This window comes from Xyrauchen texanus, chromosome 33 (genome assembly GCF_025860055.1).
Source record: "Xyrauchen texanus isolate HMW12.3.18 chromosome 33, RBS_HiC_50CHRs, whole genome shotgun sequence".
Classification (NCBI taxonomy): Eukaryota; Metazoa; Chordata; class Actinopteri; order Cypriniformes; family Catostomidae; genus Xyrauchen; species Xyrauchen texanus.
Window position 1 is genome coordinate 38,854,217 of NC_068308.1, and position 14,867 is coordinate 38,869,083.

General features: G+C 37.5%; 1 protein-coding gene across 1 annotated transcript in view; it reads left to right on the forward strand.

The window, feature by feature from the left end:
* LOC127626712 (B-cell receptor CD22-like) overlaps window positions 1–9,473 on the forward strand; it is a 9,794-nt gene extending 321 nt beyond the window's left edge. The window contains exons 1-7 of the mRNA XM_052102684.1: window positions 1–757; window positions 4,190–4,225; window positions 4,392–4,661; window positions 5,674–5,934; window positions 6,018–6,109; window positions 9,195–9,209; window positions 9,438–9,473. The exon at window positions 1–757 is cut by the window's left edge and continues 321 nt beyond it. Coding sequence (XP_051958644.1) covers window positions 727–757; window positions 4,190–4,225; window positions 4,392–4,661; window positions 5,674–5,934; window positions 6,018–6,109; window positions 9,195–9,209; window positions 9,438–9,473 — 741 coding nt within the window. The 5' untranslated portion in view covers window positions 1–726. The remainder of the gene's footprint in view (window positions 758–4,189; window positions 4,226–4,391; window positions 4,662–5,673; window positions 5,935–6,017; window positions 6,110–9,194; window positions 9,210–9,437) is intronic.
* Window positions 9,474–14,867: the final 5,394 nt, after the last annotated feature.

Here is a 14,867-nt window from a genome sequence, read left to right on the forward strand (position 1 = left end):
ATTTATTTTATTATGAAAATAAAATGTTGCATTGAAGAAAGGTAGATTTTGTTTGTATATGTGGTCAATAATGGTTCTTGGAAAGAAAATCGGAATCGGGAAAAATCGGTATCGGCAGGTCACACTTGCAAAAAAATCGGAAATCGAATTCGGCCAAGAAAATTGCAATCGGTGCATCTCTGTCCGCCACACTACACATAAACTGAGTGTGGTGGCATAGTGGCTAAAGCACAGAGCTGTTAATCAGAAGGTTGCTGGTTCGATCCCCACAGTCACCACCATTGTGTCCTTGAGCAAGGCCCTTAACTCCAGGTTGCTCCGGGGGGATTGTCCCTGTAATAAGGGCTCTGTAAGTCGCTTTGGATAAAAGTGTCTGCCAAATGCAGAAATGTAAATGTAAACTGATTTTAATGTAATTGTTTCATACGTTCTGATATTGAAAATGACGTGTTTACAGCATCATAGATAAGTGACTATAAAATACCAATATTTTATATTCTTTCTGGCAGACAGCCATGAAAGGGAATGTAAATGATGGTATGTGTGCTACATTTTTAAATTGCATCGCTTTCATAGCTCAATATGAGAACTTGAGTAAGAAAAGAGAACTTGACTTGCGGCTTATCTTTATCTGGTTTTCTGTCTGTCACTTCCTGAAGTATGAAATAAAACCTTGAACACAGAAAATGCTTGGTTAAGAACACACAGAAGAATTGATTTGACAGTATGGAGTCCAGAGCGCTTCCTCTCTTAATCTGTGAGTATTTTATTAATCTATTCTAAATGATGTTCAATTGTCTTTCTTTGTTTTAGAAAATACAGTCAGCTGAAAATAAAACTAATGACTGTACTCATGCACACACACACACACACACACACACACACACACACAAAGGCATTTGTCACATGCTTAAATAACTTTACAATAATGCATCAGAATTCATGATTCTGGGCTCAAAGTTTGAAGTTTGTCTTTAAATGCTTTAATTGTTTTAATGTTGTGGTGCATTGCAACTAACCATTATATGTTCTGTGAACATTTTACTAACGTGCAAACATTTGCGTTCCCTTGATATGGAGGGGATTTATAAATGTCTATATACTGTATATACATATAAAATAACAGTTCAGATATTTGTGCTTATATAATATGCAAATGTCTGTTATTTGGGAAAACATGCTACATATATACAGGGTTGGGAGGGTTACTTTTGAAATGTATTCACTACAGAGTACAGAATACATGCTGTAAAATGTAATTTGTAACAGATTCCGTTAGATTACTCAAGGTCAGTAATGTAATCTAAATACTTTGGATTACTTCCTCAGCACTGGTAGATTTTTTTTCAGTTGTTTTGACTATAAAAATTCAAAATACACATGTTAAAAATACATTCTCTGAAAAACTAAATATCTTACGCAGTGTTGTTTCTAAAACAAGTTAGATTGATCTTGTTTTAAGGATTTTTAGATATGAAAATAATACAAAAATTATTATCAAGAATATGATTTTTGCCCTAATATCAAAGGTCTTACTAGAAAAAAATGAATTATTATCTAACGTGAGTTTTCTTGATCGTGTCTGATAACATGTGCATGTAAAATAGCTAGAAATAGCATTTTAGCTTAGCATAAAGCTAACAATTTACACAAGGTTTATTTCTATTTCTTCTGCTCTAAACGTACTTCAATCGTACTTCTCTGTCTGTTCGTATGAATCATAAGACATTATAAGAAAGTGTTTCACCGCTGTTCAAATGCACTTTGGATTAATTAATTTATATGGATAAATGTTTAAATATTAAATGAAACAAATGACAATAACATGTCATCAAAACACTTTTTGAATGTAACTGTATTCTAAATACCAATGATTTAAATTGTAACTGTAATGGAATACATTTGTTTATATTTTGTAATTTTAAATACGTAATTGAGTTACATGTGTTCCGTTACCATGCCAACCCTGCAGATACATATAATAACTGACATTTTTGTATGATTTTGAAATACTGTATGTTGCATATGTACAAAGATGTTCATTTTCAGTGAAAGGATCTGCAAAAACCATATAAGAACATTTATATGCCATATATCAGATTTCTAAACTGTTATGATGTAATAAAGAGTCACTGTATCCTCTCACTCTTGACAAGTTTACATGATACAGTATTTCCCCAAAAAAGAAAGCAATAGCCTGCAGCGCATTCAACCACTGTAATGCATATATAAAAGCACAAAGTTCTGCAAGCCAATGCCAAGTTTCTCGGTGGACCACAAATGTTTAGCAAGAGCACACAAATGCATTCATAGTTTTTCTTAGGGGCTCAGGAAGGTTGTCTACTCTCACACATTTGGTGTGAGAAAGGCTTTCACGCTCATTCTCACACTCTTATGACACACAAATAGGCAGCTGTAATTTTTAAAAGCCTGATTATGATTATTCATTGCCATATTATGGACTTTCTCATTCACAGACAGGTCAAGATTACAGGCAGGCCATCTTCTAGCACTCTCTGCTTACACGGGCATTAACTTGTTTTCCAACAGCATATGTTAGCATATGACATTAATACGCATACGCCTTAGTGCATAAAATATAGCACCGGGTGAATACAATTCACAATATTTATTTTTATTATTGTGGTTGTACTTTAGTTTGATTTCCGAAAGCACTTTGAAGTAAAAAAATAAATATATATATATAATTTATATATATAAAAGTAACTCCATTATATACAATGTAAACATGAAATGCAATTAAAGGAATATTACGGGTTCAATATAATTAAGCTCAGTCGACAGCATTTGTGGCATAATATTGATTAACACAAAAATGTATTTCGACTTGTTCCTCCTTTTCTTTAAAAAAAGAAAAAAGAAAACAAATATGAGTTACAGTGAGACACTTACAATGGAAGTCAATGGGGACAATATTTGGAGGGATTAAAGGCAGAAATGAGATGCTTATAATTTTAGAAAAGTACTTAATTTAATTCATCTGTTAAAACTTTTTCGGGTCATTTTAGGGTTTTAGGGTTTGTTGACATTACTACATCATGGCCAGAGGCGGACTGGCTGTCGGGAGCACCGGGAGTTTTTCAGGTGGGCCGCTGAGTATTTTGGTCTGGCCCGTTGCTACGCAAGTACCGTCCCAGTCAAAATAGGCAGCTGCCCTGGGCTTCAGCCATATCTCCTAAGCAACCAAAATTGGCCCGGTTGCTAGGGAGGGTAGAGTCACATGGGGTAACCTCCTCGTGGTGGTGATTAGTGGTTCGCTCAATGGGGCATGTGGTGAGTTGTGTGTGGATCGTGGAGAGTAGCATGAGCCTCCACATGCTGCGAGTCTCGCGGATGCAGAACGAGTCACGTGATCAAATGCGCGGATTGACGCTCTCAGAAGTGGAGGCATTGAGGTGAGTCACTACACCATCACGAGGACCTACTAAGTAGTGGGAAAGTAGGTCTATAAAATTGGCTATAACTTGACAAAAGAAGCTTAGAAAGTGATGTAATCACACTAAATCATGTTTGCACACAAATTGTTTGTCTTGTGTTTATACTTTTTTAACAGCCCCATTCACTTCCACTGTAAGTGCCTCACTGTAACCCAGATTTTAGAGCTTAACTTGTATTTCCCCCAGAATATTCCTTATATAATTATGTTTATTATATAGTAACTGCAGTCCATTTGAGTGTGTGGATGACTGTGTACTTTTGCCACCACCAAAGAACATTTTGTACCGGGTAAAACAATAGTGTGTGTGTGTGTATATTTGAAATGGCAAATAACACATTCATTTTCGTAAGTGAGCCCTGATCATTATTTGCATATTTGTGTTGTGGTGTTACAAATATATAAATATAGTTCTAGTTTCTAGTCATCAAAATCTCACTCAACCACGTAACCAAAGTTGCAACTTTTCCTACAGATTTCATCTCATCTTCACCAATTTAACTCCATGCCGGTCAAAAATGATGAAATAATTATTTAATGAATTATTAAAAATTCTTCTTCTTTTTTTTAAATATAGGCAATTGTGTTTTGTGTATTTTTGTGGTGCCAACTGATGCCACAGAGTTAAACACATCACATGTGGTAGACTTCTGCAACAAAGCACTTTTATCATCTTCACTCTTCAAGTGTTGCATACGTTGACACATTGATATGTTTTTTTCTGTCTTTCAGTGCTAATGTCTCTCGGCTACCTTGGACACACTGAAGGTGAAACATAAATCATAAATGCATTACATCCTAAATCATAAGTTCATATATGTGGCATTTCAAAAATGCATTACTTTTAACATCTAATGTGAATGAAATACTTTGTGCAACCTCCCTTTGCCAAGATAACAGCTCTGAGTCTTCTCTCACTTGTATGTGTACACAGCAGAACTCATACCTGTGTTGCACGTAGAGCCTGATGAACATGTGTTCAGAGGAGAGACAGTCACTTTCACATGTTACATACACACAGAAGTATACACCAAGTGGACATACAGCTATATCAAGAATGGAGAATCCTCAGACACATCAACTCAAGAGTTCAAGATCAGAACTGTTAATGAGTCTGATAGTGGAAACTACAGCTGTAGAGGAGAGAAACCAAGTGACCCAGCAATATCAGTCGTCAGTGATGCTGTTACACTGACTGTTTCAGGTGAGTGTTCACAGTCAGATTGAACACAGTTACTCTGTTTACAAGACGTGCTGTGTTCATCGCGGTCTACTATTAGTGTAGAATGTGGTGTATTTCTGTGTAAACATGTGCTGGCCAGATGGACACTCTGGCAGGGCGGAGGGCGGAGCCAGGTCATGATTCTGCACACCGGCCCCTAATCAGGCTAATTAGCCCTCAAGTGGGATAAGGGCCGACGTAAGATGGCAGTGTGACAGAGAGAGAGATTTACGGGCAGCTGTCTGACACCTGTGTGTGTGTTTGTCTTTTTGGTTCAGTTTTATATGCAACTATTATTTATATTGTCAAGCCGGTTCTCGCCTCATCCTTTCCATTAATGCGTTTACACTGGTGCCGAAACCCGGGAAGGAGTAGGGATGCACCGCGGGAGAGTCCTCGCCATTGCCATCCACCCCAACGGAGCAGCTGCTTCCATCTGCCGGGGGACGGAGGAGCCAGTCTGCCCTAGAGCCTTTCCCTCTCTTTTTAAATTGTTTTGGTTATTTTGGCACAATCATCGTTACGCCGTTTAGGTGCCGCACTTTTTTTGGTTTCACTCCCCTTGTCCCCTACCTCACCAAGGTAGGCTAGGATAACCTGCCGGCAGACGGGGCACAAGGGGGTTTGAACGTCATGCCGGGGTCTCCCCGGCCTGAGAGAATGAGGGAGGGCGGAGGGCGGGGATAAAGGCTGACCAAAGATGGCAGTGTGACAGAGAGAGAGATTTACGGGCAGCTGTCCGACACCTTTGTGTGTGTTTGGCTATTTGGTTCAGTTTTATATAAAATATTATTTATATTATCAAGCCGGTTCTCGCCTCCTCCTTTCTATTAATCCCTTTACAGACACATTTCACCGTCACGCCTTATATCACTATGCTTTCTATGTTGAAACTAACGTGTCATTAAACCCCATTGATGAATGATAGGATACAGACATGAATGCCAATCATTGTATGTCATTTATTGTTTCCACTATATCATTATATACACAGTCCCACCAAAACCAACTGTGACTGTGATGCCCCAGAGTTCAGTGTTCACAGGAGACACCGTTAATATGAGCTGTGAGTTCACACACTCAACTGGATGGATGATTCTCTGGTATAAAAACGGAAAACAAATAAATGCCGATTCTGCACAAACTGTAACATTGAGTGATGTGAAAGTGTCTGATGGAGGGAAGTACCACTGCAGGTCTCAAAGAGGAAACTACTACACACATTACAGTCATGCAGCTATGATAACAGTATCTGGTAAGTGCTGTTTTACTACCCTATCATGCAACAACAAGGATGATTTTCAAACATGTAGATTGTGTTCTGTTTTATTTGCACAGAGAGACCCAAACCTGTAGCAGTGGCACCCAGAGAACATATTCAGAGCAGTGGCACCCAGAAACCAGGCTTGGGTGTGCCAGGGGAAAACTGGGTGTGCAAAAACTATTTATTACTTTTTTACCCCTGTGTTACATTATAATGACTTAATCATTTGTATACTTTTTACTCAAAACCTTAGTTGCTGAGATATACTAGCCATCTAGTCCTGGTCGCCCCTATTTCAGTGTGTGTTTGTATGTGTGTGTGTGTGTGTGTGTACGCAGTTGTTTAACACATGCATTAAGTGCAGATTGATTTAAACCCTTTATGAGTTTTTCTCATTTTTTCCCTTTAACAATTTTATCAACAAGTGAATATACATCTTTTCTTATAGCAGCATGTCAAGTTGTGCAGCAACATTTGGAGTCCTATGGAAAAAAAAGAATTCAGAGGTAGCGATTCAATATATATATCTATATATATATATATTTAAGCAATATCACACAAGTAAGAGTGCAATATGGCCCTACATCAGCACTGCTGAGATTCGGCTGGAGGCACGAGTGCCGTAGCACGACTGCGAGTGTGATATTGCTTATATACAACAGTTCAATGCACAAGTTAAAATAAAATGAGGAAAAACTGAGTACGGTCATAAAAACGCATTTGTGGATGGAATTACTTTATTATGCGACGGATCAGAATCTGCCGTTGCTGTTTCAGAACAAATGATGCGTCCAAGCCTTCGTTAGTAAATCAACTCTAGCACAAACCAGCCCATCTGTCACTAACAATCATGCCACGGTCCAAATCACTGAGATCACATTTTTCCCCATTCTGATGGTTGATGTGAACATTAACTGAAGCTCCTGACCCGTATCTGCATGATTTTATGCACTGCCGCCACACGATTGTCTGATTAGATAATCGCATGGATGATTGTTGGTGCCAGACGGGCTGGTTTGAGTATTTCTGGGATTTTCACACACAACAGTCTCTAGAATTTACTCCGAATGGTGCCAAAACCAAAAAACATCTAGTGAGCGGCAGTTCTGTGGATAGAAACGCCTTGTTGATGAGAGAGGTCAACAGAGAATGGCCAGACTGGTTCGAACTGACAAAGTCTACAATAACTCAGATAACCACTCTGTACAATTGTGGTGAGAAGAATATCATCTCTGAATGGTTGGCGCTGCTTTGGTGGCACGAACGGGACCTACACAATATTAGGCAGGTGGTTTAATGTTGTGGTTGAGCGGCGTATATACATATACACTGGAATAATGGACAGATTTTGCTGTTTCGGAAGGAAATTGGTACTTTTATTCACCAAGTGGCATTCAAATGAACACAAAGTATATTCAGGACATTAATGATGTAAAAAAACAGCACCATCACTATTTGAAAAATGTCATTTTTGATCAAATCTAGACAGGCCCCATTTCCAGCAGTCATCACCAGGGCTGGATTGGGAAGAGAAATCGAGCCGAAAGTTGTTGAGTGATCCAGGGTGGTGGGGTGTTCGCTGTCCTTTTCTGCATATCGCGGTGCCGTTTTGTGGTCCGTTCTACATAATGCGGCGGCGCATTTGATACATTTGTCGGCCGACCCACCGGCCCGCTCAGTTCTCCCGATGGACAGTCCGCCCCTGATTGGCCCCAAAGTGTGTCGGATTACCAGTCCAGCCCTGGTCATCACTCCATCATCTTATCCTTGAGTAATCATGCTAAATGTATCATCTGGTGCTAGAAAATCACTTGCCATTATATCAAACACAGTTGAAAGATATTTGGATCATTAAATGAAGCTGAACATTGTCTTGTGTTTGTTTTTGAGTTGCCACAGTATGCAATAGACTGACATGTCTTAGGCTCAATATGAGGTCAAAAATGGCACAAAAAAGAAACAGCTTTCTCTAGAAACTCATCAATCAATCATTGTTTTGAGGAATGAAGGCGATACAATGCTTGTACACTACAGTCTTCAAAGACAAAGGACAACTGTCTCTAACAAGGACAGAAAGAGATGTGGAAGACCAGATGTGCAACTAAACAAGAGGATAAGTACATCAGAGTCTCTAGTTTGAGAAATAGATGCCTCACATGTCCTCCGCTGACAGCTTCATTGAATTCTACCCGCTCAACACCAGTTTCATGTACAACAGTAAAGAGAAGACTCAGGAGGACTTATGGGAAGAATTGCAAAGAAAGCCACTTTTGAAACAGAAAAACCAAAAGAAAAGGTTCGAGTGGGCAAAGAAACACAGACATTGGACAACAGATAATTGGAAAAGAGTGTTACGGATCTTAATCCCATTGAGCTTTTGTGGGATCAGTTAGACTGTAAGGTGCGTGAGAAGTGCCCGACAAGACAGTCACATCTATGGCAAGTGCTACAGGAAGTGTGGGGTGAAAGGTCAAGTGCTACAGGAAGTGTGGGGTGAAAGGTCAAGTGCTACAGGAAGTGTGGGGTGAAAGGTCAAGTGCTACAGGAAGTGTGGGTTGAAAGGTCAAGTGCTACAGGAAGTGAGGGTGAAAGGTCACCTGAGTATCTGGACAAACTGAAAGCTGGAATAGCAAGTATCTGTAAAGCTGTCATTGCTGCATATGGAGGATTTTTTTTAATGAGAACTCTTTGAAGTAGTTTAAGATCAGTTGAATGCCACTTTGGTAAAGAAAAGTACCAATTTCTTTCCATAAGAGCAAATCTGGACATTATTCCAAACTTTTGGCCATTTTTGTATATCTAAAAAAAGATGTTCCAGCTAAAATGCTTGATGCTACATATAGGGTTTGGCATTTTAAGCAAATCCAACTCATCATTTATTTCAGTGTGCCATTGTTATAATACAAACTGACTTCTCCTTTCTCTTCTATACTGTTACAGTAATATGAATATTTATTTCAAGCGATTTTTAGGAATGCATTGCATTTTGCACCACAGTGCCATCAGTAAAAGCACTTTTGACGGGCTTTGGACCTTTGTGAAAATATTTTCTTTATTAAATCTTTATTTACTGTTGCATATATTTAGATTTTGTGCCCTGTTTGTAAAATGACTTTGTACAATTTAATTTCACCTTCTCTTTCAAGGTATAATAATTACTTTCAAAATGCAATGTTTGGGATGCTCAACACATTCATGTGCACTTGTTCAGATATACTGCATCATCATGTGCTTGTGTGTCTCTTTTTCAGTGTCACATTCAGCAGGTCAGATGTACAATCTCTTATACGCTCTCGGTTTTCTTCTGGCATTTTGTTCATGTCTGATATTGACAACCATACTGGTTTTCAAATACAACCGAGCGAAAGGTAAACGAGATCAATATAATCCACAGATGAAATGTTTGTTCACAAAGACAATATCAGCAGAGAAAAGCAATATGGACTTCTAGTTCAATGACATGTATTAATATTGTTTTTGTGTGTATTTTACAGTTACATCAGTTGAAGACCGAAGTCAGTATGCAGTAACAGAGCAAGAGCCTTCAATCGGAAATTAAAACTATTACTCTATTACTTAATTTTACATGTTTATTTTATTATTGATATATCATAAAAAAATTAAAATCATTAAAATTGTGTTATTTATACTCTCATAGGATTATATTTGTGATTTATTGCATGTATGAATTTGTCTTAAGTTCTGTAGTTTTTAAGATGGTTTCCTGTTAGATCACATTTACCTGTTTATTATGTCGATTTTTGTGTAATCTTGTTTTTCTTAAATAATAATAATAATAATAATAAGAGTGCCTTTGGGTTTTAAAATATTCTAAACTTTATGCTTAAACATTTTGCAGCATTGTTGTTTTTGTTTTACAATAATCGTTTTGATAATTGAATATAAGGAAGAGATTAAAGATGCTAACAGTATTATTAGTAACAGGTGTTGCTTTTATTTGACTTTCTTATCTGGGTTTTGAAACCAATAAACTTTTGTTATTTTTCAGAGAAACTTGTATCATATTTGTGTCATTCATAGTTGATGGTTTCCATGTGAAATTTATGCACGCCCAATTCCCAATTCGCTCTAGGTCCTCTTGGTGGCATAGTGACTCGCCTCAATCGGGGTGGCGGAGGACGAATCTCAGTTGCCTCCGCGTCTGAGACCGTCAATCCGCGCATCTTATCACGTGACTTGTTGAGTGCGTTACCGCGGAGACATAGTGCATGAGGAGGCTTCACGCTATTCTCCGTAGCATCCACACACAACTCACCACATGCCCCACCGAGAGCGAGAACCCCATTATAGCGACCACGAGGAGGTTACCCCATGTGACTCTACCCTCCCTAGCAACAGGGCCAATCTAGCTGGCAACCTGACTGAAGTCACTCAGCACACCCTGGATTTGAACTTCGACTCCAGGTGTAGTAGTAAGCATCATTAGGATAATGTAACTTTAAAAGGATCATGACATTTTTTTTTTTTTATATAATTTTGTCATCTTCCCTGAGGTCTACTTATAATAGTTATTGCACCAAAACTGTCTGAAATGCTCAGTTTTAAGCTCTTTGGTCTTTGAAGTATTCAATGTAAACGCCCACTGTTCTGATTGTTTAAGATCGGGTGCATCTCTATCAGTTCCCTAGTTCAGTCGTCAGGGCACTGATCAGTGAGTCCATTTTTAGGGCTGTCTCATTCCCCAAATCGTTTCAGTGCACTGAAACGTTCGCTCCCTAAAAAAATCCCACAATGCACTATAAAAAAAGGAGCATCGTTGCTCGCTTTGTTTCCGTACCAGAAACGTCATGTCTTCTGAAGTCCCTCAAATCATTAGAAGATGAGCATAAGTGTAAGTGTATGATGTTGTAACAGTTTGGTGCAACTGTTCCTTTTGTAGTTTTCCTCCCTGTCACTAGGGGGAGGTTAGGAAGGTAATCATGTTAGCGTACGCTTTCATAGAGGAGTGAGTACGATTGTAGCCATGTGCTGTAGCAAGGCTAGGAGCTCATCTCTGTTCAAGCCGCTGTGTTTGCCCTATTTTGAGGAACATCATTGTTCTTTCAGCTCAATGTAAGTGATGGTTTTGGTTTTGGTGGTTGGGTTGTGTATATATGTATATGAGATATTTCAAGTTTGGTCTGATTGCAGTTGAATTTAGTTGGTATACAGAGGATTTTCATTGTGGGTGCATGGGCTGTAACAACCATCAACCCTGAATATTGTAAAGTGTAAAGGCATACTTCATCCTTAATACTCGTTTGGATTGTTTATTCCTGCAATGTTCCTTGATACTTGTTCTGAAATGGGGACTAAATACTTAATTTGGACATTAACCACTGAGTGCTCCTTCATTGTACAACTGTGATCTCTTTGTATCCTCTACCTCTATAAGAAGAGTATTGCAAGGTTGTGTGGACTCATGTCTTTATGTGGTTATGTTCAATGATGTATCAAACCAAAGGGGTTAAGTGCTTTAAAAATACAGTTGGTGGATGATCCCCCCTCAAATTTGTGAGACTTGTTGTTTCATTATAGCCAGTGTTTCACAGTTGGCGCCCGAACAGGGATCCACCTGGATTTGCTAACATTGTAATTGTGTCCAGTGTATACTTTTTTGAATAATGTTTTGTGAATGTTATATATTTAGATTTTTGTATATTGTAATCATAGTGATTACTGATTGTTGTTCACACCTCTAGATAATGTAAAATGGCCACATCTAACGGTGAGGTAGATGATGAGTCCGTACCGAGCCTTGATCCAGACATTACTGCAGGTCCCTTTGTCACTTGACTTGAGCATTACAAGAACTTATTCAGTCACTTGGTAGTTTATATCTAGAATTAGATATTGAGGCTGAAGATTATGATGGAGAGTAAGAACTTTTACCACCACCTCCTCCTCCAGCATATGACGATGAAGCCTTATTAGTTTGGCTATAGCCTCGAGGGTCCATCGTCTGGTGGTTTGGTTGGACACGCTAGAAGTAGATTGTACAAAACATGCTAATGACACAGAATCAATAGATCAGAGAGCTATCCATCCCATAAGTAATCAATTAAGTGATTTACAATGTCAAATACTATCTAAATCTAGATAAACCGCAAGAAAGTCTAAAAAAAAAATGCAGAAGTGACAAGAAACTGAACCAGATGAGAAGTTGGCTGAGGTGGTTAAAAGAGAGAGTAACATTGTGAAACAGAATGTGAAGCCATAATGGATTGTTTGAAAAGAAGAGATGCTAAGTTGAAATCTTTGATTCAATCGACACCTGTAGCTACATCCAATACTGTGATACATCTGGCCTCAGCAGTGATGGCTGCCCAGACATCAGGTAGTTACTCAAATGTTTTCCCAATAAGGCTGCTATCAAACTAGAGTTCCCAAGGTTTGGAAGCATGGAAGGGGAAGATCCTATTGACTATTTGGAGAAGTGTGATGAATATAGGAGAATTTGTGAACGAAAACAAAGAGTGGATGAAAGCATTAGAACCCTTGTCTTTCAGTATAGAGCTTTGTATTTAAGAGGGAAACCCACTATGACAGAAAAGGAAATAATGCAAACCACTTTGCGGAATTGTAACCCAAGGATTGCCAGTATCTTAAGGGGAACTGTGACATCTGTTGATGCGTTAGTTAAAGTAGGTACACTGGTGGAGTGTGATATAGCAGAGGAGAGAGCTTTTTGGAGGTAGTGACAAGTTGAACATGCTCAAAGGGGTAATGGAACAAACAGACCCAAACATGGGCGAGCCAAAGCCATCACATTGCTGTTCAGAAAGAGGTGAGAAACAAGGTGGTCCTTTTATCCTTATCTGGATCAATCAAAAGCCAACAGTGCAAGGCTAGAGCACCTTTTCTTTGATACAAGAATCTTTGTGGAGAATTGAAGTCAGCTTCTGAAACTTGGCAAACCAGCCAAGAACAGACTTATGGAACTGCTCTTTGCATGGGTATCATTATTCTTTAACGTTGTTTGTCATGAAAGACCAAGACTTGACATTTCCCATGGTTTTAGGCCTTGAATTCCTTTTTACATCAGGAATAAGACTGAATTTTGATGGTAATCTTGTGGTCAAAATCTTTTCATTGTCTTCCCACCTTGGACAACCTTTATCTTGCTCTACCCCTTGCTCAAACATCTAGCTCAACAGTGGCAGTAATCAAAGAGTTGGCAATGAACGCTGATGCTTCCAGAGCTGAAAAGAAACAACTGGAAGGTCTGCTGATAAACTGGCCAATGGTGTGTACATAGGAACTAGGGCACACAGGGGTCATTAAGCATTAGAATGTTACTACCGATGCAATTCCTGTAAGAAAGACGGCATACTCTGTGCTAAAACCCACTCAAATATCTCATAAATATGACTCATTATCTCATAATTGACTTAGTATCTCATAAATACGACTCATTATCTCATAATTGACTTAGTATCTCATAAATACGACTCATTATCTCATAATTGACTTAGTATCTCATAAATACGACTCATTATCTCATAATTGACTTAGTATCTCATAAATATGACTCATTATCTCATAATTGACTTAGTATCTCATAAATACGACTCACTATCTCATAATTGACTTAGTATCTCATAAATACGACTCATTATCTCATAATTGACTTCGTATCTCATAAATATGACTCATTATCTCATAATTGACTTCGTATCTCATAAATATGACTCATTATCTCATAATTGACTTCGTATCTCATAAATATGACTCATTATCTCATAATTGACTTCGTATCTCATAAATATGACTCATTACCTCATAATTGACTCATTATCTCATAAATACGACTCATTACCTCATAATTGACTCAGTATCTCATAAATACGACTCATTATCTCATAATTGACTTAGTATCTCATAAATATGACTCATTATCTCATAATTGACTCATTATCTCATAATTGACTTAGTATCTCATAAATACGACTCATTATCTCATAATTGACTTAGTATCTCATAAATACGACTCATTATCTCATAATTGACTTCGTATCTCATAAATATGACTCATTATCTCATAATTGACTTCGTATCTCATAAATATGACTCATTACCTCATAATTGACTCATTATCTCATAAATACGACTCATTACCTCATAATTGACTCAGTATCTCATAAATACGACTCATTATCTCATAATTGACTTAGTATCTCATAAATATGACTCATTATCTCATAATTGACTCATTATCTCATAATTGACTTAGTATCTCATAAATACGACTCATTATCTCATAATTGATTCATTATCTCATAAATACGACTCATTATCTCATAATTGACTTAGTATCTCATAAATACGACTCATTATCTCATAATTGACTTAGTATCTCATAAATATGACTCATTATCTCATAATTGACTTCGTATCTCATAAATATGACTCATTATCTCATAATTGACTTAGTATCTCATAAATATGACTCATTATCTCATAATTGACTTAGTATCTCATAAATACGACTCATTATCTCATAATTGACTCATTATCTCATAAATACGACTCATTATCTCATAATTGACTTCGTATCTCATAAATATGACTCATTATCTCATAATTGACTTCGTATCTCATAAATATGACTCATTATCTCATAATTGACTTCGTATCTCATAAATATGACTCATTACCTCATAATTGACTCATTATCTCATAAATACGACTCATTACCTCATAATTGACTCAGTATATCATAAATACGACTCATTATCTCATAATTGACTTAGTATCTCATAAATATGACTCATTATCTCATAATTGACTCATTATCTCATAATTGACTTAGTATCTCATAAATACGACTCATTATCTCATAATTGACTCATTATCTCATAAATACGACTCATTATCTCATAATTGACTTAGTAGCTCATAAATACTACTCATTATCTCATAAT